General features: G+C 38.1%; 1 protein-coding gene and 1 long non-coding RNA gene across 13 annotated transcripts in view; one reads left to right on the top strand and one right to left on the bottom strand.

Moving 5' to 3' along the window:
- Window positions 1-580: 580 nt before the first annotated feature.
- Window positions 581-27,153, top strand: LOC139752776 (uncharacterized). Of its 6 annotated transcripts, none has more exons than XR_011713581.1 (9): window positions 581-849; window positions 1,950-2,007; window positions 6,359-6,490; window positions 7,589-7,661; window positions 8,539-8,703; window positions 18,863-19,704; window positions 21,049-21,104; window positions 21,333-21,594; window positions 24,778-27,153. It is a non-coding gene; the product is annotated as an uncharacterized lncRNA (long non-coding RNA). The 6 variants fall into 6 exon arrangements; XR_011713579.1 differs by having other exon boundaries at window positions 7,589-7,668; window positions 25,385-27,153; XR_011713577.1 differs by having other exon boundaries at window positions 7,589-7,668.
- Window positions 20,645-27,153, bottom strand: part of LOC139752770 (uncharacterized) — a 199,302-nt gene continuing 192,793 nt past the window's right edge. For all 7 annotated transcript variants that reach the window (XM_071668678.1, XM_071668677.1, XM_071668680.1 and 4 more), the window contains 3 exons: window positions 23,398-23,560; window positions 23,097-23,234; window positions 20,645-21,508 (listed from right to left, as the gene is read on the bottom strand). In XM_071668678.1, coding sequence (XP_071524779.1) covers window positions 21,287-21,508; window positions 23,097-23,234; window positions 23,398-23,560 — 523 coding nt within the window. In that variant the 3' untranslated portion in view covers window positions 20,645-21,286. The remainder of the gene's footprint in view (window positions 21,509-23,096; window positions 23,235-23,397; window positions 23,561-27,153) is intronic.

Raw genomic sequence — 27,153 nt, 5'->3', positions numbered from 1 at the left:
AAAAAAAAAATATATATATATATATATATATATATATATATATATATATATATATATATATAATGTCAGTTTTTACGTGATATACAGTACTGTTTAACGAAGAATATCCTTGATATGGTTTTTCGTTGCCACCTATTGCATGCATGTACTATTTATATCATTTTTGTTCTCTTCATATTATGAGACCGAATGTAGTAAATCATTTCCTGTTTATGAGCTGTAAAAAGAGCTAATCACTTGAATAATGGTGATTAGGATATAACTGCAATGTATTTGTATGTGTCGTAATGTTTAAAAAAGAAAACATTCTGTTTTCTCTGTATATATTATGTGAAATAAGACAGTTGTTTTGTAGTCTGGAGATAATTTTACTCATATCGAATAAGAATGATGTTAGACTTAAAACTAAACTCTATAGTACCTCCATTTAAGATAAGAACTTCAGATTTGTAAACTTTGTACAAACAGACTTACCTGTAGTGTCTGTAACGCCGTCTATGTTTCGTCCCCGTAACTATTTACTCGTCAACAGTTGGGTACAAGTTTCTCCTCCTGTGACGCATTTGTATAAGATCTCAAATGGTGTTTATTTTGGAAGTGATGAACCCCAGCCGATGCTGAATATTTCAGAAGATATGTGTTTTTTTATGTGAGAATTTGAGAGCAATGGTTGATGCAACGTTGGCCAGATTGGTCCAGTGGTCGTGACATTTGCGCAGTGCTGGGAAGTATTAGTGGTGCTCTTACTGGCTTGCTTTCTACATTAGTCATTGATGGTGGTGGGATACTGAAGTGAACATGAAGAGAATTGGCTGTGTGATATTTCAGAGGAAGAAGACATGAACATCTGTAAGTAATTCGTTAAGGTCCAATATTATGGGTGACAGTACAACCCCTGAGGATGACGATTGTTGTGATATGATATACAGAATCATGATATGAGAGAGTTTTAAAGGATAGTAAGGCAAAATCTCACAGACTTACATCATTTCTTACTGAAGCAACAAAGATTCCTTAAGGGGTAACTTGGAAAACAAACATATGAAAGTGGCGTCTCTTGTTTTATGCTTCTTCCATTTGTTCGTTGATTTATTATTTGGAGATCGATATTGTTAAGAAACTGACATTTCGCAGTGTTACCTTTAAAAAGAAGGTATTTTCTGTTCAAAATTTTCATTTACTGGATGTACAGTTTTGGTTGTGTCTGATTTATATTTTTTTTCCGCCGTTATCTCCGTTTCCGGCGTTGGCGAAGTAGCGCCAGGATCAGATGAAGAATGGCCGCATCTGCTCACATTCAGTCTCTAGTTGTCTTGTGTAATGCATCAAAACCACAGCTACCTATCCAAAACCAGGCCCCATAGACCTTTCCATGGTCTACCCCAGACATTGCGCAAGCCCTGATTCAGTCCATTGACGTGCTGTCAATTTCAGTCATATTTACACATATATTAGCAGATCTTATAGATTTAAACAATATGATACCTGAATAGGATAGTATGTCAATTGTTCATTGCTTCTTTTGTGCCTAATTTTAAGTTTTACCTGGAAACTACAACTATAAAGAATTATAAGGCTAGTGTTAGGCATCTGGTGCAAAAGTACAGTTTAAATAGAACATCACAGAGTGAAGACATCCTTATCATATCTCTTGAGGGATAGAAATTCTATGCATGTCTATCCCAGACAAGTCAGGATTTTCAGAATAACCACTTTGTAGATCAGATGTAAACTGTTCTAGCAATGTTTCTGCCTTTGTTATTGAACATTGAAAAAATTATGTTGAGATTCTGCTGAAATTTGGCAAACAAATGTTGGCTATGTCCTTTGAGTCTTTGATACGCTCAGTAATTCTAAAGTACAATACTAATTGTTAACAGTAAGTATCCCAAAAAATTGTAGGGGGATGCAGTATTTTTCTCTCCCTAAAAACCTAAATATCTCTGCAGGGTAATCGTCTAATGTCAAGACTCTTTGGGATCAGGTACTGGATGTAGCAGTTTCTTGGTGAGTTTAGTCTATGCTTATTGAAATGAAATATATTAGTAAAAACAATTTAAATTTTGGTGTTGTCATCAGTATTATACAAGTTATGTAGAATGATATCTTTTGGCCAGAGTTCTTAAACACTGTCTGTAAAATGCTTGAGTAATGTCCCCTCCAATGCACCAATTTTGAGATTTTTTTTTTTTTTTTTACAAACTTTGACTCTAGTAGAATAACAGAAATTGCTCATATCCGAAGTTATTCCTGTGCTTTGTATGGGACTTGCAGAGAGGTATCAGTAGACAATGTTTCTTCTCAGATGGGATAATGTGTGTTTTTTGAGTTGTATGACCTCTGACCTATAAAATCACTTCAAAAGACCTAAATTCAAAGACATAAAAAGGGTTCTGGTTGTGTCGCTTATCGTACCAAAATACGTATCTTTTAAGTTTCAAGTCTTTTGGCCCTAAAATAAAGGATTTTTTTTAAGCTCCAGTCATGGACAAAAGTCACCATCAAGGCCACGCCCTAACTGAAATGTAGATGGAATTATGAAAGGGAAAAAAAAGAAGACGAGAAATTATTTTGAGTTTTGGCGGAAGTGAAAAACTTGTCTTTTGAAATGTGCCAGATCATAGTTACTGGGAAAAACATGAGAGTGTAGAGAGTTGCAAAGTATTGACGAGTAGGGAAAGAAACAGAAACCAAAACAATTCACCTTTGAGTTGCCAGTGGCCACACAGTATTCATGTGATGCAACAGTTTGCTGAGTATTGCATGGTCTAGCTAGTGGTGAAGGCACACAAGCAGCCAGCTCTTGGCAGCAAAAACCAAGCTAATGTCCATGGAAGAGGGAATGTTAACCACCTTTGTGGCATAGGGCAAGTAAGTCAAGTTTTGAAGTTAACATGTGAGAATTTATTAGATAGATCATTTTCAACTCTGTCAAGTAAGGATGCAGATATAATGGACCAGCCCTTTGTATGAATGGAGCAACTGTTCAGAAGAAAAGAAATTTCAACATCTAGACGGGACTACTATTTTCTAGAGGCAGATTTAGCTATTTCTGTAATGTTGGGTTTCCAGGAAAAAATGGATGTTAAAGTAATAAGAAGTATGTTCAGTGAGTCAAGAGGTGGAATTACAGAATCATCAAAAGAGAGAAGAAAGTTGTGAGGAGTTTTCGATAGAGGGATGAATAGAAACTGGTCTTGGATTTCATCTACCCCACTGAGATATCCTGTCCAGTTCTGAGTTTATTGAGAAAGTTGTGTCGAGTGAAAGAAGGAGTGGAATTGAAGGATGTAGGGGAATACAGTGTTGAGTTGTTGGCATATGATTGCATTTGGTTATTTGTGGGAGAGAGGAAATCGTTAACAATTTGCATTGGGTTATTTGTGGGAGAGAAGAAATTGTTGACAAAAAAGGGAACAAAGTGTTGGGGACAAAACAGAACCTTGAGGAACACTGCTGTTAATGGCAAAGGGGAAGGGGGAAGCTAACCCACCAACAACCACAGAGATAATGGCAAAGGGGAAGGGGGAAGCTAACCCACCAACAACCACAGAGATAGAGCAGACCATAACCCTTGCTTGTGTCCAGAGAAAGAAGCATTTTTCAGGACAGTCCAAAAAGAGATTACAGGGAGGGGCACAGGATTAGTAAGAGGAGCATCAGGGGGTGAAAGAAAGTTAGAGTCATCCTAAATGGAGTTAGTGGAGATACAGGAGGGCTTTGTCTATGGGAAAGACAGTTATAGTGAAGGAAAAGTAGAGAGAAATATTGTTAGCAATGCCCTTAGCTATCGAACAGAAAGACCTATCAGTGGATGCCAAAGAGAGGCTATCTCACTTCCTTTGAATAAAGGAATACTTTACCTCACAGATAATGTACTTGCAGTGATTATGGGCAGTGATAAAAGCTGAATGGAGGTCAAAGGAAGGAGAGTTTTTCCAAGCTTGATATGCCTGATCCCTTCTTGAATGGCCTGTGACCAGAAAAATGAAAATTGAAATTTAAGAATGATAAGAAACGTAAAAACAATATATCTTCCTTCCTGTAGATGAAGACAATACATCTCCTTCCTTTTGCAGGGAGGCATATGTCCCATAACATTAAAACTGTGTAATGTATAAAATAATTTCTCTGTCATTTCTGGTTTCTGAATATGTTTCAAACCTCTTGTGGCAGTGAAATAAAAGTCATGGTTGTAAAACACATGTAAATTTAGATAATGAATTAGATTATCAAACTTCATATCGATAATTGTTCTGAATGTAGAGTTGAACGGATGTTTACTTTCAATATGAATAAAAGAAGCAAGTATATCTTGTTAGAAAACAAATGTAAAAGAGAGCAAATTGCTTGAAACACACTTGTCATCTCTTCTAAGTCTTTTTGATTACAAAATAAGATGATTTGCTTAGTCATAAGCTAAATTGTAGTATTAAATCAGGGTATTGCAATGCTCACTTGCAGAAGCATATCACCAGCTTTAAGAATTTCAGATGAATGACAGAATTTTCTTAAATCCTGATGGTCATTGATTTGTAACCTTTCCACTGTTTCAAGTTATATTACTGTCAGCCTAAGATTTGATAGTCTAACTGATCCTAACAAATAAAGACAAGACTCCAACAGTATGCTCTGTCTTTATCTATACCTCTGATGCCCATTCCCTACCAGAACGCCCTGTGATGAGGGTGACCATAGCAAATAGTCTCCACTTATCCCTATCCTTAAGTGCCTGCCTCACATGCACCATTCCATGCATTCTTCCACACTGTTTCCCAATAGCACAGGTGGTCTTCTCACACCAACCTCTTTAGTTATACTCTCATACACTCTCCTTGTAAACTCCTGGTCCTGCACTTTTTCCACATGCATGTTCACATTGGGAGCTCCCTCAAGGGAATGGCCATGGCAAAAGAGTCTCCATAACTGTTGAAGTCCAGTACTTTTTCTTATCTTTTAGTGACACCCTTAACAGACCACTGGCATAGGGCAGTTCCAGCAAAATCTTTTCACAGGCTCCTACTTAATGTTCCTACCAACTACTTCTACCTAATGTGTCTATCAGATGTTCCTGCCTAGTGTCCCAACCTAATAATTCTACCTAATGCTTCCAGCTAATGCTTCTACCTACTACTTCTACCTGATGTTTCTACCTAATGCTCATGTCTAATGTTTCTATCAGCTACTTTTGAATGTTGCAAAATTTTGCTAAAAGGAGGGTCAGCACATAGGGCTCACTGTAGGAAAATCTAGTTACGAAGAATGAGTTGTTTGATTTAAGTGTTGTCAAGTATTATATGTGACAAGGTGAGATTGTGTGTTTGTGGACAGAATGCTAGCAGCCTACTAGTGGGTAAGGCAGAAAAAATCAAAGTATTACATTTCACCCATTCTACCACTACAGTATTCATTCCCCTTGCATTCCCTGTCATACCATATCTCTCATACATCCCCTCAGTACTTTCTTTTTGATCTAGACATAACACATGCTTCTCTCAGACAAATCATTTCCAGAGTCTGGATTTTTGATCTCTGAGACTCATCCCAAGTCCATGTTTTGGCTGCATAGGTCAGGGTCAGGAGGACAATGCTTTCCTTTAATCTTTTCACTTCCATACTTACCCCTGTACCTTTCAGTTTAGAACACTTTCTCTCACTCCATAGGACTTTGCAAAATGAATACCTTCTGCAACTTCTCACTCCCAGCAAACAACACAGTATCATCCTCAAACAGACTTGTCACTAACCACCATACCTCACCACCTCACTCCATCTCTACACCCCTTTTCCATAGTTTTGCTTTCATCTCTCTTATTCTCTTATCACTTCATCCATATATATGTTAAGAAGCCTTGGTGACATCACCCCTGCCTCACACCCATATGTATACCAAAACTTTCACCCAACTCTGCATCCACTCTCACATATGCATTTGGTCCTCTTTAGAAGGCTTTCACATCATCTGTCAGTTCTTCCCTTACTTATGTATCCTTAACACATCCCATAAAGTATTCCATTCGACTTTTTTACGCTTTCTCCAGATCCATGAGAGCTACATACAGCTTCTTACTTTTTCTAGATTCTTTTCTATAGTCATTCTCGCCTCAAAAATCTGGTCCCCATGTCCCCTATCTTTCCTAAATCTTCCTTGCTCCTCACTTATTGCTACATACATGCTTAGCACCTTTTTCTTTAAATAAGGGAACAGTAATAACTTTCATCCAATCCTCTGGCACATCCTTCTGCTTCATGCTAAATTATATATTAATGCATCCTCTCTATCACACTTTTTCTTCCATACTAAAATATATATGTATGTATTGATAAATTGTCTAATAACTTTTTCCATACATTTCAGGAAGTTGCACTTTGGTTGGCCAATGTGTCAAATCCTGAAACTTGTGCTTTGGCTCCACTACAGATGTGACTGTTCTGCTCGTAGTCACCTCACCTCTTACAGGGTGCATGCTGATTTTGTTCTGATCAGAAGGTTATCTTCAGTCCTTATTTTGTACAATGAGTCTGTTGTCTTATTGACATATCAGTCATTCTGAACATATATCCTTATTCATCCTATTATCATTTGTTGTATGTGATATTATTTTTTGAAATGTCTTCAGGTAAAAGCTGTACTCAAAGATTAGAAAGTTCTTTTATATCGAATTGGATATCGTAATGAATTGGTCACCTTGTAGCTGGACAAGAGATGCAACGAATTCAGATATTTGCTTCACAATATTTTTTCCACCTGTTGTGAATCATTTAAATCAAAATAAATTTTTCCTACTGTAAATTATCCAAAAAAAAAAATAGTGAAGTATCCCTGGGGATAGGGGAGAAAGAATACTTCCTTCATATTCCCTGCATAATGTAGAAGGCAACTAAAAGGGGGAGGGAGCAGGAGCTGGAAATCCTCCCCTCTCGTTTTTAATTTTCCAAAACAAGAAACAGAGAAGGGGGCCAAGTGAGGATATTCCCCCAAACGTTCAGTCCTCTGTTCTTAACGCTACCTTGCTAATGTGGGAAATGGCGAACAGTGTAAAGAAAGAAGTATCAAAACCACTAAATACAGTTTTTTATGAATTAATACCTTAACATTCTGACAGAGGTGTTATTTCCTTTTTGAGAATCAGCATACAGAAAACCTTCACCTGTACAAATTTTTTTTTTATCTTTTTCCTCTCCTAATGTGTGCTGCCTTTCTAGGTATCATATCCTAAAGCATAATCTTTGACAAGGGGCATCTAAGCACAGATTTATTGTTTTGTCTTTAAAATCATAAAAAGACATATTTCATAATCTTCATATAGACAACTTCTGTATTCTTTATTACTCTTTTATCTGTTCTCTTCTTTCTCATTATATCAGAACTTGATGGTTGTGCTTTGATATCCTCAGGATGGTAACATACACCTTACCTTACTTTACGTACTGTCGTGTATTAACGTAGCAAGAAGCATTTATTTACTAATTCATTAGGAAGGCAGTATCTGAAGTTTCAGGAAGCATGGGAGGTTGTTAGAAGTCTAAAACTGTCAGTGAGAGAGAGAGAGGTGAGTTTTCTCTGAATTTTTGTTTCTTCTTTCAGGTGGATGTGTGGGGTCAAACTGGACACCTGTTGAAACTGCTTCAGTGGCTAACCACATGTCAGATTCCTCAGGGTAACAAGTAGGCATTGCATTTCTGTTACTAAGCAATAATCAGTAAAGCCCTTGCATGATGTGATACTGGGAGCTGTTGGCTTTGAAGAATACTATCGAGGTCTGTGACTAGGTCTTACTTAGTGGTTTGCAATATCTGTAGTTCCAGGAAGTATGGGAGACTGTCAGATGGCCTGGAATTAAGTCAGAGAGAGAGAGGGTGGACTTTTCTCTGTAATTTAGTTCCATCTTTCAGGGAGAAGTGGGGTCAATTTGGACACTTTTTGAAATTGTTTCAATAGCTGACCCCAAGTCAGAGTCCTATCGGTAACAAGGCATACTTCTCTTTTACTAAGCAGTAGCTCGTAACCCTTTTGCACATCGCGATGCATGGGAGTTAATGGCCCTGAAAAATACTATCGAGGTCTGTGGCAGTCTCCCTGGTGAAGGTTCAGATCTCACCTGACCCTTGGGGAAAATCCCATAAGTTAAATCACTATAAAAAAAACAGCTTCCAGCAGGGCAGAATTTGCTTTTTCATGTTTCCTTACACACTTTCCAGATCCACTCAATAGTACTGTCTTGTTTGTTCTTCACCATCTCACTCATCACTCAGCTTTTTTCAGTCTAAAGGTGTTTTATTGCTCCTCTCATCACTTCCTTTGTAATATCTCCCATTATACCAAATTTACTCAGTCGTTGCTTTTCATCATATATTATTGTCTTCCACATCTTTTTAACAATTATTATCAATGGATGTACAATACTGGATCACTGTTAAAGTGAAATAGGTGAACGGTGGTTATCATAAAGAGAAAATTATTGAACTAAAGTTTCCAAGAGAACAAACAAACCTCTACCCATCTTTTTTACTTACTGCAACAAATATTCTTGCCAGGTAAGAACTGTGATGTCTCTGCAACCAGAGACTGTACAGCACCTGCTCATGAGATAAGGCTGATTTACCCATTGGAGCTGATGTTATCAATGAGCAGAGGTAGAACAGTTCAGATGACAAATGGTGCACATAAAATTAGCAGCAACGAGAGGAATGGAAAAATAGGTAAGGCTTGTCAGTACGTAAAAAACAGGGGACTATCTATCTATCTTTCTAAAGTATCTCTGATGCCAGTTCCATCAAGGAACTCCTTGGCAATAGCCTCCATAACTGGCGAACTCTAGTGCTTCTTCGTAGCCTTTAGTGCCTCACCCCTTAGCAGGCTACTGGCAGAGGGCAACTTTAGTGCTGTGTTTCCAGAGGCTTCGACCTAATGTTCTTACCAATTTCTGCATAATGTGTTTATCTAACTTTCCTGCCTAAATGTTCCAACTTAGAACTTCTACCCATTGCTCCCTCCTAGTGTCCCTGAGTACTACTTCTGCCTAATGTTTCTCCCTAATGTTCGTGCCTAATGTTCCTACCTACTACCTCCATCTGTTGCTCCTACCATTTTGTCAAAAGGCAGGACGAGTGCACAGAACTTACTACTGGAAGATGGTAAGTTACAAAGAATGAGTTGTATGAGTTAAGTGTTGTCAACCGTTATGTGGGGTAAGGAGAGACTGTATGTTTGTGGACCCACATGTGGGTGAGACAGAAAGAAAAGAAAATGCTGGCTTACTACACTCCCATCACCACCCACGCAAGCAGTACCAGTATAAAATACCTCCCTGGTTGGTGGCCACTTACCACCTACTTCCTACTGGGATAGACCAGTCATTACATAATGATTGATCATAAAGTTAACATGTTGATATTACTCATATGTCTGTATTCATGATGAAAACCTACAATTTCATTAATTGCAAGGAAATACAACAATGCAGTTGTATTAATCATTCTATCGTTTTGATAGTTATTTGCATGATAAAAGTATAACTTTTAACACAACTACTGTTGGTCACAGTGGCATAGGATGTGATATGACTTTAGACTGGTTATTTATATTTACTTAATTTGTCTTAACAAAGAGAATGAAGGAATGTATGCCTGTATGCAGTCTATTTATCTGTCTGTCTGTCTGTGATGTCCGTACCCTCCACTTATCCCAGTCCTTACATACTCCATATCATGCACTCTTCCACCATATCTCTCCCTCTAGTATTCTTCCACTCTGTTACCCCTTGTCACAGGTGGTTTTCCTCTCACACCAACCCCTTTTATCATATTGTCATATACAGTCCCAGTCTTACATTTTCTCCACATGCCTAAAGCACTTCCAAGTATTATGTTTCACACTTGCTACTAATCACCACTTTCTTGCTATACCAAATCTCTCATACAGCCCCTCATTTCTTTCTTCATTCCATCTGGTCGTACCACATGCCTCCCTTAAATAGCTCATGACCACAGCCTATATTCTTGACCTCTGTGACTCACTCCATGGACATGCAGCCTGTACAGCTGCTTCCAGCCGGGACAGTCAGCAGTGTCGATCCTCTCTTTCCATGAGGTGTGAACTTAGTTGGTATCGACTTGCCACTTCAGAGCTTTCATTAGTGACCTGGGGTGGGAGAACAGTAGTGTAAGGGGATGACAAGGTAACAAGTTGAGGAAGGAAGAAGGAAGAGTGGTGAGAGAGGAGTACACTGATAGTTAATGCCTACATACAACTCAGTATTGTATGAAGCAGTTATAGAAATGCAGATTGGGAGCTGTGATCTCAGTGCATTATGCATTATAGCTAGAGAATGGATCTTAGTGGTTGTGGCCTTTCTTTGTTCTTAGCAATACCTGGGTAATGCGGGAAATAGCAGTCAAGTATGAAAAAAATATAGAAATAAGTAGGAGTAAGCAAAAATTCTTTGATGTTAATTGCAAATTAGAACATTATTTGCAGTTTGTGTTGTGTCAGAGGTCTGGATTTTTCTGTGATTATGCAGTTTTCCCTCTTCCCTTTAATAACCATGCAGGCACACATACACACACTCAGGCCATGTTCTTCCTTTAATCCACAGGAGTAAATGTTATCAAAGGATGCATTTGAATAGTTACTTAACCATTTTTTTCTCATTATAATTACCCAAGAAGCTATCAGACAATTTTTAATATAATGAATATAAATGATGGATAATGAATATGAAATGTAGAGTTCTTCGTAACTGTAGATTTTCCTGTGGTATTTACCTTGCACTAACCCTGTGGCAAAATGGTTGGAACAATAGATAGAATTAGAAGGTTATAGCAAAAATCAATTGTCCCAATAATGTTTTACAGTTTACAGCCCATAACAAAAGTATGGTGTTGCCTTTAGGGTGGTGGTGTGGATAGTGAAATGTGATGTCAGGAGAAGGGGTGAAGTCGGCACCACACAGATTCACCAATCTGTTGCTGTGAGAAAGCAATATATATTATGGAAGTGAAGGTACTGTATTCTGGTTTAAATGAAGTAATAACAAGTTACTGCATCCTGTCCACTGGTTCATGGAGAAATGTAACTGTGGTCCTTTTGACTTTCGGCAGCACCTAAAGCAGGGCTGGTGAGCTTGTGGCACACACATCCAAGGTAGCATGTGAGAAAATTCTCTTGGAATGCAGCATTCATTGCTGTCCCAAGTTTTTTGTTTTTGACCCATTCAATGTATGTTTATGTATGTATATGTGTATATGAGTGATTTGGCCTTCTTTGTGTGTTTCCTGGCGCTGCCTCATTGACTTGAGAAATGGCAATCATGTATGATGATAAAAAAGATATGTATACTTTTCTAGAAGGAACAGAAAAGGGGGCCAAGTGGGGATTTTCCCTCTAAGGCTCACTCCTCTGTACTTGACACTACCTTGATAACATGGGAAATGGCAAATAGGTATGAAAAAGATATTTATTTATTATTAAGCATAATCACTGTTTCTCGCATCAGTGAGGTAGCGCCAGAAAACATACGAAGAATGGCCCATCCACTCATATACACATATATATACATTAACGCTCACAAACGCACATACACATACACATCAACATATACATAAATATACATACACAAGTACATATTTGTACTTGCTTGCCTTCATCTATTCCTTTGCTACCCCGCTCCACAGGAAAACAGCATTGCTATCCCCTGCTTCAGCATAGCACCAGGAAAACAGACAAAAAAGAAAGGCCACATTCGCTCACAATCAGTCTCTAACTGTCCTTTAAAGCACCGAAACCACAGCTTTCGAACCACATCCAGGCTCCGTGGACCTTTCCATGGTTTACCCCAGACGCTTCACATGCCCTGGTACAGTCCATTGACTTAATCACCGTTTCCTGCATTAGCGAGGTAGCTCCAGGAAACAGTCTGTTGGGGATGAGAGGTCCTGGTTAGTGAGTCAGTTGTTGTTTGCCAACGATACAGTACTGGTGGCTGATTTGAGTGAAAAACTGCGTAAGTTGGTGACAGTTTGAAAAAGTGTGTGAAAGGAGAAAGTTGAGAGTAAATGTGAATAAGAACAAACTTATTAGGTTCAGCAGGGTTGAGGAACAAGTTAGTTGGGATGTAAATTTGAATGGAGATCAATTGGAGGAAGTAGTTTTAGATATCTGGGAGTGGCCTTGGCAGCAGATGGAACCATGGAAGCAGAAGTTAGTCATAGGGTGGGGGAGGATGCAAAGGTTCTGAGAGCAGTGAAGAATGTGTGGAATGGTTGGAGAGCAAATATGTGTATGTTTGAAAGAATAGTAATTCCAACAATATTTTATGGTTGTGAGGCATGGGCTGTAGATAGGGTTGTACGGAGGAGGGTGGATGTGTCGGAAATTAAATGTTTGAGGACAGTATGTGGTGTAAGGTGGTTTGATCGAGGAAGTAATGAAAGGGTAAGAGAGATCTGTGGAAATAAAAGGAATGTGGTTGAGATAGCAGAAGAGGGTGTGTTGAAATGGTTTGAACATAGGGAGAGAATGAGTATACCACATAGTTCCAATTCACTCTGTTCCTTGCACACCTTTCATCCTCCTGTATGTTCAGGCCCTGATCACTCAAAATCTTTTTCACTGCATCCTTCCACCTCCAATGTGGTTTCCTGCTTTTTCTTGTTCCCTCCACCTCTGACACATATATCTTCTTTGTCAATCTTTCCTCACTCATTTTCTCCATGTGTCCAAACCATTTCAACACACCCTCTTCTGCTCTCCCAACTACACTCTTTTTTATTACCACACATCTCTCTTACCCTTTCATTACTTTCTCAATCAAACCACCTCACACCACATATTGTCCTCGAACATTTCATTTCCAACACATCCACCCTCCTCCATACAACCCTATCTATAGCCTGCACCTCTCAACCATACAACATTGTTGGAACCATTGTTCTTTCAGACATACCCATTTTTGCTCTAAGACAACATTCTCACCTTCCACACATTCTTCAACCTTCCCAGAATCTTCGCCCCTTCCCCCACCCTGTGACTCACTTCCGCTTCCATGGTTCCATCCACTGCAAAGTCCACTCCCAGATATCTAAAACACTTCACTTCCTCCAGTTTTTCTCCATTCACACTTATCTCCCAATTAACTTGTCCCTCAGCCCTACTGAACCTAATAACCTTGCTCTTATTCACATTATTCTCAACTTTCTCCTTTCACACACTTTACCAGGCTCAGTCATCAACCTCTGCAGTTTTACACGTGAATCAGCCACCAGCGCTGTATCATCAGTGAACAACAACTGACTCACTTCCCAGGTCCTCTCATCCACAACAGATGCATACATACCCCTCTCTCCAAAACTTGCATTCACCTCCCTAACCCCTATATATGTATGTATATATACTCATACATAAACATATACATATATACACATGTACATATTCCTATTTGCTTGCCTTCATCCATTCCTGGTGCCACCCTGCACGACAGGAAACAGCAATGCCTTTTTCCACATAAGTGAGGTGGTGCCAAGAACATATGAAGAAAGGCTACTTCTGCTCATCCTGCTAAGGGTGAGGCACTAAAGGCTAAGAAGTGGCACTGGAGTTCACCAGTTATGGAGCTTTTTTGCTGTGGCCACCCCTTGAGGGAGTTCCCAAAGGGAACAGGCATCAGAAATACATAGAGATAGATAGATAGCTCATTTTTCTCCATTCAAACTTACCTCCCAATTTACTTGTCCCTCAACCCTACTGAACCTAATAACCTTGCTCTTATTCACATTTACTCTCAGCTTTCTTCTTTCTTACACTTTACCAAACTCAGTCACCAACTTCTGCAGTTTCTCACCCAAATCAGCCACCAGCGCTGTATCATCAGCAAACAACAACTGACTCGCTTCCCAAGCCCTGTCATAACCAACGGACTGCATACTTCCCCCCTCTCCAGAACTCTTCCATTCACCTCCCTAACAGCCCCATCCATAAACAAATTAAACAGCCATGGAGACATCACGCACCCCTGCTGCAAACCAACATTCACTGGGAACCAGTCACTTTCCTCTCCTCCCACTTGTACACATGCCTTACTTCCTCGATGAAAGCTTTTCACTGCTTCTAGCAACTTACCTCCCACACCATACACTTTTAATACCTTCCACAGAGCATCCCTGTCAACTCTATCATATGCCTTCTCCAGATCCATAAATGCTACATACAAATCCATTTGCTTTTCTAAGTATTTCTCATGTACATTCTTCAAAGCAAACACCTGATCCATACATCCTCTACCACTTCTGAAACCACACTGCTCCTCCCCAGTCTGATGCTCTGTACATGCCTTGACCCTCTCAATCAATACCCTCCCAGGTAATTTTCCAGGAATACTCAACAAACTTATATCCCTGTAACTTGAACACTCACCTTTATCCCCTTTGCCTTTGTACATTGGCACTATGCATGCATTCCGCCAATCCTCAGGCACTTCACCATGAACCATACATATATTGAATATCCTCACTAACCAGTCAACAACACAGTCACCCCCATTTTTAATAAATTTCACAGCAATACCATCCAGACCCACCACCTTGTTGGCTTTCATCTTCCGCAAAGCTTTCACTACCTCTTCTGTGTTTACCAAATCATTCTCCCTGACCCTCTCACTTCACACACCACCTCGACCAAAACACTCTATATCTCACACTCTATCATCAAACACATTCAACAAACCTTCAAAATACTCACTCCACATCCCTCTCACTTCACCACTACTTATTATTACTCCCTATTTGCCCCCTTCACTGATGTTCCCATTTGTTCTCTTGTCTTACGCACTTTATTTACCTCCTTTCAAAACATCTTTTTATCCTCCTAAAAATTTAATGATACTCTCTCACCACAACTCTCATTTGCTCTCTTTTTCACCTCTTGCACCTTTCTCTTGACCTCTTGCCTCTTTCTTTTATACATCTCCCAGTCATTTACACTATTTCCCTGCAAAAATCGTCACTCTCACCCCAACTCTCATTTGCTCTCTTTTTCACCTCTTGCACCTTTCTCTTGACCTCTTGCCTCTTTCTTTTATACATCTCCCAGTCATTTACACTATTTCCCTGCAAAAATCGTCACTCTCTCACCCCAACTCTCATTTGCTCTCTTTTTCACCTCTTGCCTCTTTCTTTTATACATCTCCCAGCCATTTGCACAATTTCCCTGCAAAAATCATTCAAATGCCTCTCACTTCTCTTTCACTAACAATCTTACTTCATCCCACCACTCACTACCCTTTCTAATCTGCCCACCTCCCACCTTTCTCATCCCACAGGCATCTTTTGTGCAAGCCATCACTGCTTCCCTAAATACATCCTTCACCTTTTTCCATTCTGCACTCAATCTTTCTTGGTACTTCCTTACACAAGCCTCTTTTCCAAGCTCATTTACTCTCACCACTCTCTTCACCCTAACATTCTCTCTCCTTTTCTGAAAACCTCTACATATCTTCACCTTCCCCTCCACAAGATAATGATCAGACATCCCTTTAAACTAGAGGAAGTGAAGTGTTTTAGATATCTGGGAGTGGATTTGGCAGAGGATGGAACCATGGAAGCAGAAGTGAGTCACAGGGTGGGGGAGGAGGCAAAGATTCTGGGAGCGTTGAAGAATGTGTGGAAGGCTAGAATGTTATCTCGGAAAGCAAAAATAGGTATGCTTGAAGGAATAGCGGTTCCAACAGTTATATGATTGTGAGGCATGGGCGATGGATAGGGTTGTATGGAGGAGGGTGGATGTGTTGGAAATGAGATGTTTGAGGACATGTTATGTGAGGTGGTTTGATCGAGTAAATAATGAAAGAGTAAGAGAGATGTGTGGTAATAAAAAGAGTGTGGTTGAGAGAGCAGAAGAGGGTGTATTGAAATTGTTTGATCACATAGAGGGAGTGAGTGAGGAAAGATTGACCAAGAGGATATATGTGTCCAAGGTGGAGGGAACAAGAAGAAGTGGGAGACCAAATTGGAGGTGGAAGGATGGAGTGAAAAAGATTTTGAGCGATTGGGGCCTGAACATACAGGAGGATGAAGGCGTGCAAGGAATTGAGTGAATTGGAACAATGTGGTATACCAGGGTTGACGTGCTGTTAATGGATTGAACCAGGGCATGTGAAGCGTCTGGGGTAAACCATGGAAAGTTTTGTGGGGCTGTGGGAGCTGTGGTTTCGGTGCATTACACGTGACAGCTAGAGTCTGAGTGTGGACGGACGAATGGGGCCTTTGTCGTCCTTTCCTAGTGCTACCTTGTGCACACGCGGGGGAGGGGGGTGTCATTATTTCATGTGTGGCAGGAATGGATGAAGGCAGCATGTATGAATATATGCATGTGTATATATGTTTGTGTATGTAATGTATGTATTCGTTGAAATGTATAGGTATGTATATGTGTGTGTGTGTGTGGGCATTTATTTATACGCATGTATATGTAGGTGGGTTGGGCCGTTCTTTTGTCTGTTAATTTGCACTACCTTGCTAACACGGGAGACAGTGACAAAGTATAAAGTAAAAGTAAGTATAAGATAGCACGTGTATTTTTGGAAATGTAAATACCAGTAATCTAGGTTTAGTTTTCTGTTATTCAATCAACTGCTTTGTTTAGCATATATATATTCTGTTTGACTGTCTGTATGTTTACAAAAAGAAATTCTTAATTCTCTGGGTGTTATTTTTAATCTTATACCACTGCAGCCCCTACATGCAGTTGTGTCTTGGACCTGTCCAAATAATAAAAATTTGCATGTTCTCATTAGATGACACATTTGTCCAATAGCACAGACAACTAGTCTTAGAAAGCCATACACTAGGTTGATTGTTGGTCATTTTCAGCGGGTACTGTCGTAGTTAATGGAAATGTGTAGATAATTAACCCTTGCATGCAGTGAACATTTGGATATTATGTATTTGTTTGTGTACAGGATGAAACAGTACAATTTACAGCATCAATAATTACAGGGAAATACAATAATGCAGTACTTTAATCATTTTATTGTTTGAATAGTTACATGCAAAGATAACAAAAATATAGTCTTTGAACACAAAAACAATGTAGATCAGAAATATTGTAGTGGCTTAAGGTGTGATAATATGTGAAACTGGTTATCTACAATGACTTTATTTATCTAGCAAAGAGAATTAAGGAATATATGCTTGTACATTAGAAGTAACATATAATTTATGAAATGCATGGAGAGAAGCTGAGCATTAACTGTATACTAAATAGAGCATTTAATACAAATAATAAATTAATAGTTGTGATAACATACATTCATTGTTACAATATACCAAAATACCTTCCAATGAAGGATGATCACAGAAACTTGTTGATTCCTTCTTACCATTTATATTATGCCTTCTGTGAAACTCCTCCATATTCAAGGCAAAATTTGGGGCTTTGAATGTGCAAGTAGAATTGGATCTTATAAATTTATCCCATAAATCAATGCTTAAGACTAAAGAGAATCTTTTAAGCACAATACAAAAGATGCAACTTTACAGTATATCTTCTACATTTTCAGAATGATTTTGTATTTTAGTATGTTAGTGTTTTGCAAGCATTTTTCTTGCATGAATTCACTGTATTCTCATAGTTGTTTCGAAAAAATTGTCCAGTACATAAATTAAGGCATGAACACTGATAAGGCTGCCGTACTAAATAACTGTTGGATGCTCATACATTTTTGGAATTGCAAGTACTTAGTAGCCTCAAGCCTCTGGATGCATTGTTCACTTTTAAATCACTCTTGACTTTGTACATATGACTCAGAGACTGAAGATTTTGTCTTATTTATGACTTTGTTGCTCATTCTTTAGGAACATTCTGGTTACAGGCCATATCCATATTAAGTGGTGTTGATTCATTAGCAACACTGAACACAAAAAAAATTTAGCATCTGCATGCTGTGAAAAATATCTTGAAAAGTGTTTTATGTCATGAATGCATAAGCAGAATCTAGAAAGGTACAAGTGAGGGAGAAACACGAAAAATTAATCTTGCAGTTTATTGTACGATTCTGTGAAGTCTGAAAATGTGTGGTACGTCATGTTTTAATATCACTTGTGATAACCTTCATTAGGCAATTTAGTATTTTTGTAGTACTTTTATAGCAACTTATTACTTTTATAATTTCATGTTGATCTTTTTTACTTTTTTAAGTTGAACCGCAGCAAAAATTCTAATAACTCTTTGAATGTATTTCCGTCGCAATCATTAAACAGTTTGACACTTTGGAGCCCATTTCTAAAATATCTTGTTCAACTTAGAGAATGAGAATTCCTTCTCAAGAAATCTCATTTCATACAGGTAATGGACAATAATCCACAAAAAGTATCTTGTTCTAGCATCAGTACAGTACAGTGTGCATAGACCTTTGTAATAAAGGTTCATGATGTGACATGGAGATCATAGTTGTATATCTTCACATTAAATTTCAGCATTACTTATTTCACAATTAATAGTACCTCCCAAGAATTATATTTATCGTTATCTTGGATCCACATTTCTGCTGTGGTGTCTTTATATACTGAATTTAGATGTGCTTTTTTCAAATGTCTTAAATCCAAAAACACCCATAATTATGGAATTATTAAGGCTTGTATTTGTGGAATTATAGTGGCATCTGCAAGATGATGTAACTAATGGAGCACATCCAACAGTTATTTTATTTATGTTTTGTCCACGTGCATTCCACACATTCAGAACTAGGGTGTTATGTATGTACTACAAGGGCCATACATTTAGGGAGAGTGATATTCATTTTGGAATTAATGTGATTACCTGAAGAAGGTTTTTAAGATTTTTCAGCTGTTGGTTATGACTTTACAGTGAAGGCCTTACTTACCCGGGCAGTCAATAGGCCTAAGATCTAAATATTCAACCAGCCATCGTGTTTTTGTTCTACAAAGGATAAAAGAGCTACTGGTAAATTCATTAGAAGAGAAACAAGTTACCAATGTGAAGAATATACAATTCCTGTAAGTGGTGAGCTTTGCTTTAAGATCTTCACCACAAAGCAAGATGGTCATATCCAAAAACTGTTTCTGTGTTAGAATATTTTCTCATTTTTTAACACAATTAAGGTAGTAATCATGTAATTATTGTTGTTATATATTTTACTATACTTTGTTGCTGTCTAAGTAATTATCAAGTATCACTGATTATATTTTTTCTAAAAATATAATTTTCACAATATTGCAAAAAAAGTATTTTTTTAAGCTTTTTTATGTTTCTAACTGAAAGATTAATAAACACACAAGTTTTTCAGAAAATTTTGAAATAGGCTCATGGGTTTGGTATGGAGATAATGACCAGGACCCAAAGTATTATTATTATTTACATTTTTTGGAAGATTTATATATGCACCGCCTATCCTTGTAGGAAAAGGTATACATAACACTGATAAGTACAATGAACAATTTGTGGTGCTTATTCATGTGATAAGTGAATTTGGCCCCACCAATTAAAAAGGATTAGATATCTACTAATTTTTGTTTTCTTTGCTTCTTTTTTCAGGTTGTAGATCTGTGTCACATATCCGCACATTTACAGATCTCATTCAGCAGGATTATAATTTGTTATGGACCAAGAATTAGTTGGAGACATCTTGCAGGTTTCCAGGCATCTTAGCAAATCAAGTAAATCCACTGCAATAGCTCTTGATGGAAAAAGTAAGTTGATTCTCATTGTACTTTCATGTCAAACATAACAAACATTTCATTTATGGAGAAAGTAACCTCCCAGGAAGAACAATAATGGTGTGGAATTCTCTTACTTCTGACTACAGCATTATTGTTAACTGAAAGAATTGTTCCATGGTTCAAAGCTTAAAAATTTATTACAACAACTTTAAATCTTTGCCTTTAGACATCATGAGAAGGACGATAAAAAAGATTACACCCTAAAACATTCTTGAATTAGTCTCATAGTTTTTGTGTACTGCTGTTATCTTGCAGCACAGTTTATTGTAGTGTTTAGCTTTGCACTCTGTAATCGAAGCATTTTAATACAATTATTCCTATGATGATACACATGTGTAGGTGTCTAAGAAAAATCTTTGAACTTCCCTTCCACATATTGAAAACTGCAAAACTCTATTACTACTGTAAGATGCGACAGCCTCAAGTCAGTCCATATTGTGGATGTGCAAAATATTATAAAGGAAACAAATCTCTGCCACCATAATGCCTTGATATATCTTACATCCATGTTTTTATGTGTCTGTTTGTCATTCTGCACATTTCCACTTGAAATGTGCAGAATGTCTTGTGTAACCACTGCAGGTCTCTACAGGTATATCAGGAAAAATTTATCTTTCACATTTGCAGCACAAATCCTACAGTCTGTCTTTACATGTTCTGATGTTACTTTACCCTTTTAGGGATAAGTGTTTATTCATATGATCATGATACAAGTCACTTCAGTCTGAGAAAGTGGGGCAAACAGCATCTAGGCTGGCACAGAATACCTACAAAGAGCATTATAGCATTAAGAATTTCTTCATTGTTGACACACTTTGTTTTCATATCTTTGTATCCTTGAAGGAAAAGAATAAAAGTACTGATGATACGGAAAGTAAAGGGCCCCAGGATAAATGTTAAATAACAGTCGTTCACATATGGTTTAATCTATAATCAGTTTTGCTGTTTATTTACAGTGAAGATAACTGTACAGATTTATTTACATGCTCTATCTACTGTAGTAATAAGTAACTTACATTTTTTCCATAATTTTTTTTAATTTGGAATAGTTCAGGATATGGACTTCAGTATCAGTCATCTATATTCCTATATTTACAACTTACTAAGGTCACTCATCAGTCTCTCTAAATTCACTAATGTTTATATTTGCAACATCATCTAGCACATTTTATCCACTGAAATCCTTGACTTTGTACTTAGGTTTGAAATCAGGCTTACCCAATCTGACCCTTGAGTATTTTCAGATATTTTACCAAATGTCTCATAGTCATTCATATTACTATCTTTAGTATTTATGAACTTATCTCTTTACAGACAACAATAGGGAACAGAGTGCAAGCACTTGGGAGACCAAATTTAAAACATAAAAGGTTAGTTGGCGAAACCTACTAATCCTGTTCCTGTAAAACTAAAATTATTTTCTCTGCCTGTTTCTTCATTAGAAGGGCACCTTTGTTATCTCTAATAACCATTCAAAGTATTTATGAATTATTCCATTTTGTATTTTAATTTATTACAAATCACCTCAAGTCTTTGTAAACACCATTTTGTGTTAATATTCATTTTTTAACTTGTATGATCTTTTCCAAATCTCACAGAGGCAAACAGTAACATGGAATCTGTAAAATATCGCAAGTGGCATGGACACATGCGAGATGATGGTCCAAGCCCAGATGCCATAGAAATTGAGTTGGGTTGGATGAGCATCAGCGCGTGAAGTCTCAAACGTGTTGATGGCCCACATCGCCAGGTTACACACTAGGAGGAATGTTACCTGACAACAGAATGAGTAATTTATGAAAGAAAGCAAACCATGACGGAGGAAAGGAATTGCAGCAGGAGGAGGATGGAGAAGACAAGGTAAGGGGAGGGACATTCCAAAAGATAATGGGAGTGAAAGAGGGGGAATAAAATGAAAAGCATGGGAAAGAATGAGAAATTAGTATTGCAGGTGTTGACAAGTGAGGGAATGAAGGGAAATTAAGAAAGGGAAGGAGAAATGAAAGGGAACAGAAAAGAAGGAATACCACATGGAATGGGAATGGAAAATGAAAGGCATCAAACAAGTTAGATAGGGAAAGATATTATGAGGAAAGCTGCTTTATTCCATGTCTTTTTCAGTTATCAGGGTTAAAGAAAAGAAGTTATGGACACAGTAGGAGGAAAGGAAATGAAAAGAAAGGAATGAGGGGCAAGTATAGAAAAAGTGGGAATGTATAGGGCATTAAGAGAGGTACAAAAATATAGGGATAGGAAGGGAAGGTGTGGCCCCTAAACTAAGAAACTGGACCACGTTACTGGCTCATCAGACTTTTTGGGAATGTGTGTAATTGTTGATTTTGACATAAAAAGCTTCAATTTACTTTATTTTTTTTTTTCAAAACTTAGTATTTTGTCTTATATAAAGACAAGTACTCTTTGCAATTGCTACTCTTGATTTTTCATACTTGGTCGCCTATTCCCACGTTAGCAAGGTAGCACCAGGAACAGGCGAAGAAAGGCCACATTCATTCTCTAGCTGTCGTGTGTAATGCACCAAAACCAGAGCTCCCTATCCAGGCCCCAAAGACCTTTCCATGGTTTACTCCAAATGCTTCACTTGTCCTGGTTCAGTCCACTGATGACACATTGACTTCTGTATATCACATTGTTTGACTTCACCCTTCTACATGTTCATACCCTGATTGTTCAAAATCTCTCTCACTCCATCTCCAATCTGGACTCCCCATTCTCTTTGTACCCTCCACTTCTGACACATATATCCTCTTTGTAAACTTTTCCACAATCATTCTCTACATATGTCCAAACTATTCAGCATACCCTCTCCAGCTCTTTCAAGCTCACTCCTTTTAATACCACATCTCTCTCTTATCCTTTCTTTACTTACTCGATCAAACCAACCCACATCACATACTGTCCTCAAGCATTTCATTTCCAAGACACCCACCCTCCTCCACTCAGTCTTATCTACAGCCCAGGCTTCACATCCATGAAATAATGTTGAACTACTATAACTTCATATACAAGCATTTTTGACCTTCCAGATAATGTTTTCTCTCTCCATGTATTCTCCATTGCTCCAAAAACCTTTGCTCCCTCTCCCACCCTGTGACTCGCTTCCATGGTTCCATTCTGGTATCTAAAACACCGCACTCCCTCCATTTTTCTCCATTCAGACTCGCACCCCAACCAACTTGTCCCTCAACGGCTTGCTTTTATTCACATTTACTGTAGCTGAGCTTTGCGTCATGTTTCAAGCTATCTTGATTGCTGAAAATAAAGGTATAAAAATATTAATATAGCAATAGTAACAGAAATCAATATTTACTGCACAAATTTTTGTAATGCAGCATGTTCCTTACCATCTCTCTCCCTGGTTTACGTTCAAGTTGGTCATGATTGTAGCAGCACCGCTTAGTAGCATCCAAAATAAAAATGGTTTGCAGTGTCGTCTGAGTAAGGGTGATGATGGAGGAGAGCAATGGTAGAAGCATGTAGTCCTGTATTCAGAGGAAACAAAAAAGAACCCATTAAAAGAGTTGATATTTTACTGTCATGATGTTCTGCATAGAATTTATAATGATTACATAAAGATAAACCTATAAGGCATTCTCATATTGTACAAAGGAAATATTTGGCCACAAAGAAATAAATGTCTCTTACTCTCATTGTGAAATGTCCACCAATCACAGAAAAGGAAGTATAGATGTAAACTCCTGTCTGGGCAATAAGAAGGAGAATGTTGTCCAGCTCAATCTCTCCTTCTGGTATAAATTCGAGCTCTCGCATCTGTATCATGCCTATCACCACTGTTACAGTAGCAACACTGATGAAAAAATAGAAAACATCAAATTATTATGTATAGAATGTATACTGTATGCTGTAAAAGTAAGATTATAACGGTTTTTGTGATGGAAAAGATGAAAATGTACATACCATTTCTCATTTATTTATACTAATTAACATTATGTATGTCTCTCTCTCGAGAACACTGTATTTATTCTACATGGATGCAAAGAAAGGCCACATCCACTCTGTCACATGTAATGCACTGAAACCACAGCTTCCTCAATCAACAACCAGGCCCCACAAAACTCTCCATGGTTTACCCTGGATGCTTCACATGCTCTGGTTCAGTCCACTGACAGCATGTCAACCCCAGTATACCACACCATTCCAGTTCACTCTATCCCATGCACATCTTTCACCATGCTCATGTTCAGACCCCAGTCGCTAAAAATCTTTTTCACTCCATCTCCAGTTTGGTTTCCCCACTCCCCTTGTTCTCTCCTTTTCTAATACTTATATCCTCTTTTTCGACCTTTCCTCACTCATTCTCTCCATATGTCCAAACCATCTCAGCACACACTCCTCTGCTATTTCAACTACACTTTTTATTACCACACATCTCTCTTACCCTTACATTACCTACTCATTTAAACCTCCTCACACCAAAAAGTGTCCTCAAACATTTAATTTTCTGAACAGCCTTATACCCATTTTAGCTCTCCCAAAAATGTTTTCTACACACATTCCTCAGTAATCCCAGGAGTTTCATTCCCTCCCACCCTCAGTGTCCACTCCCAGATATCTAAACCACTTCACTTCCCTAGATTTTTCTCCATTCAAACACACATCCCAACTAACCTGTCCCTCAACCCTGCTAAACCTAATAACCTTGCTTTTACCTTCTGTGCATTCACTCTCAACTTTCTCCTTTTACACATTCTTCCAAACTATTACCAACTTCTGCAGTTTCCCACTCAAATCCACCACAAGTGCTGTATCATCAGCAAACAACAACTGACTCACTTCCCAGGCCCTCTCATCCCCTACAGGCTGCATACTCACCTCTCTCTCTCTCTCTCTCTCTCTCTAAGATTTGCTACTCGTACACAGGCCTTAAAATCATGATAAAAACTTCTTGCTGCTTCTAGCAGCTTCCCCCCAAATTGTCTTTTCTTAAGACCTTTTACAAAGGTCCATAAATGCCACATACAATTCCATGTGTTTTTCTAAATATTTCTTACATATTCTTTTCAGTGAACACCTGATCTACACATCCTCTACCACATCTGAAAATACCCTGCTTCCCCCCAGTCTGATGGTGTTCATGCCTTACTAGGTATACCCAACAAACTTGTACCTACACACTTGCATTCTGCCAATTACAGAATTATTATTATTAACTCTTTAATATTATGATCATTATTATTGTATTACTACCACCATCTTTAACAAAACCATTGTTATCACTGGGATAGGCATTACTAGGTTTGCCTGCAGTCTGTCTATAAGAAAAATTTGGCCTGCAGTCTGTCTACAAGAAAAATTTGTCCCTTCAAAGGCTTTTGTTTGAGGATCCTGCAGTTTTGCTGCAACTTGCTTTTCTCATAAGTGGTAATTGCTAATCTTTTAATTATGATTTTGTTTTCATAGGGTTCTTATATTAGCTACCATTATTATTGGAGAAGATTGTCAAGGAATACATTTGCCATTATGGATGATAATTCTGTGTCCTGATGATTTTCAAGACTTAGCAGAACAGAAGTAAGAAATCTCATTTGTTTGCAGGACATACATTTTTAGAAATTATGAAACATTTTTTCTGAAACTTCTTGCCTCAGACTGTTATAATATCTGTTTTCAGGTTGGTGACAGAATGCAGGATGGTAGTGTTTGGGTTGGCAGTGTTCTGGTCTGACATTGTGGCTGTCATAAGATTTTATTATGTGGACAGGACAGGGAAGTTTACAAGTTTTGCCTACAACAAAACTATCCAGTTTGTATAGTTTTGTCGTAAGAAATATTTGCAAACAGTTCCCTTTCCAGTCCACATTATGAAATTTTATGATGCATGATGCCAGACCAAAACACCACGAATCCGAACACCACCATATGGTGACGCTTGTTTAACAATAGCATTTTAGCTGTCTCTTCTTTGTATATCAACTGACTGTTCTACATCTATCTCCTCTATCTCCCCTGATGATGTGATCATTACACAAAAGTGCACTTAGGAACTTACCATGTTTCATTTTCCTCGTAGTTATCAGCAAATAATAGATCACGCACACCACTGTGCCCTCTTGCAACATGATTTGAGAAGTGGTAGATGTATATAAGGTTTTTGCACTCAAGAATATGTCCGAAATATTTAGATACATCAGGATTTGTATGTGGCATCTATGGATCTGGATAAGGCATATAACATAGTTGATGGAGATGCCTTTACGAAGATGTTATGAATACACGGTATGGGAGGGAAGCTACTTTGAAGGAACAAGTTTATATCAAGAAAGTAAGGCATATGTGTTAGGTGGCAGAGTGGAGGGTGTGATGGCTGTTTAATTTGTTTATGGATGGCATGTAGTGAGAGGTAAATGCAAGGGTCATGAAGAGAGACAGGAATGCATTCTGTATGGGAAAGCTAAAATAGTCATTTGTTTGATGACAGCACTATTGGCAAATTTGAGAAAGAAACTGCAAAAGTTGGTGTTTGAATTTGGGAGTGTGCAAAAGGGGGAAGTTGAGAGTAAATGTGAATAAAAGGCAAAAATGGGTATGATTGAAGGTATAGTGGTCATAACAATGTTGTATGAGTGCAAAGCATGGGCTATGTATGAAAATATACGAAGGAGGTTGGATGAGTTGGAATTGACATGTCTGAGAACGTGGTGTGAGGAAGGTTGATCAAGTGAGTAATAAGATGGTAAGAGAGACATGTGATAATAAGTGTGGGTGAGAGAGCAGAAGAGAGTGTACTGAAATGGTCTGGACATATGAAGAGAATAAGAGAGTATGTATGTGTCATAAGTGAAGGGGACAAGGAGGAGGAGGACACCAAACTGGAGATGGAAGGATGGGATGAAAATTTTTTTGTGTGCTCAGGGCCTCAAATTGCAGGAGGGTAAAAGACATGTAGCGTGAACTGTTGCGAGGTGGAATACGTACTGTCAATGGACTGATCCAAGGAATACGAAGCAGATGGAGAAAACCACATAAAGGTTTATGGGGTTTGGTTGTGGACATAGGGCTGTAGTCTTCATGCATTACACATAACAGAGTAGAGAATGGATGCAAGCTAATGAGGCTTTTACTCAAATCTTTTCCTGGTGCCACCTCACTAATGTGGGAAATGGCAAGTAAGCATGAAAAAATGAACAGTAACAATAATGTTTAAAATATGTTTTGAGGTAAAATGTGGCCAGGATACAGATTGATTAATATTTTCATATAGGTGGAATGCTGGCAATGAATAGTGCAAATTATACCCTTCCAGTTTCTCTACTGAAAGGTGAATTAACAAAAAAGATGCTATTAAAAATCCAAACTTATGAGGATGTTAAAAGAGTATTATTATAATACCTTAAAAAAAGCAAATTAAAAAGGATAAATAAGAGTTACTGCATTAGAATA

This window comes from Panulirus ornatus, chromosome 13 (genome assembly GCF_036320965.1).
Source record: "Panulirus ornatus isolate Po-2019 chromosome 13, ASM3632096v1, whole genome shotgun sequence".
Lineage (NCBI taxonomy): Eukaryota > Metazoa > Arthropoda > Malacostraca > Decapoda > Palinuridae > Panulirus > Panulirus ornatus.
The sequence above is the reverse complement of the archived record's forward strand: the minus strand, read 5'-3'. Positions and strand labels throughout refer to the sequence as shown.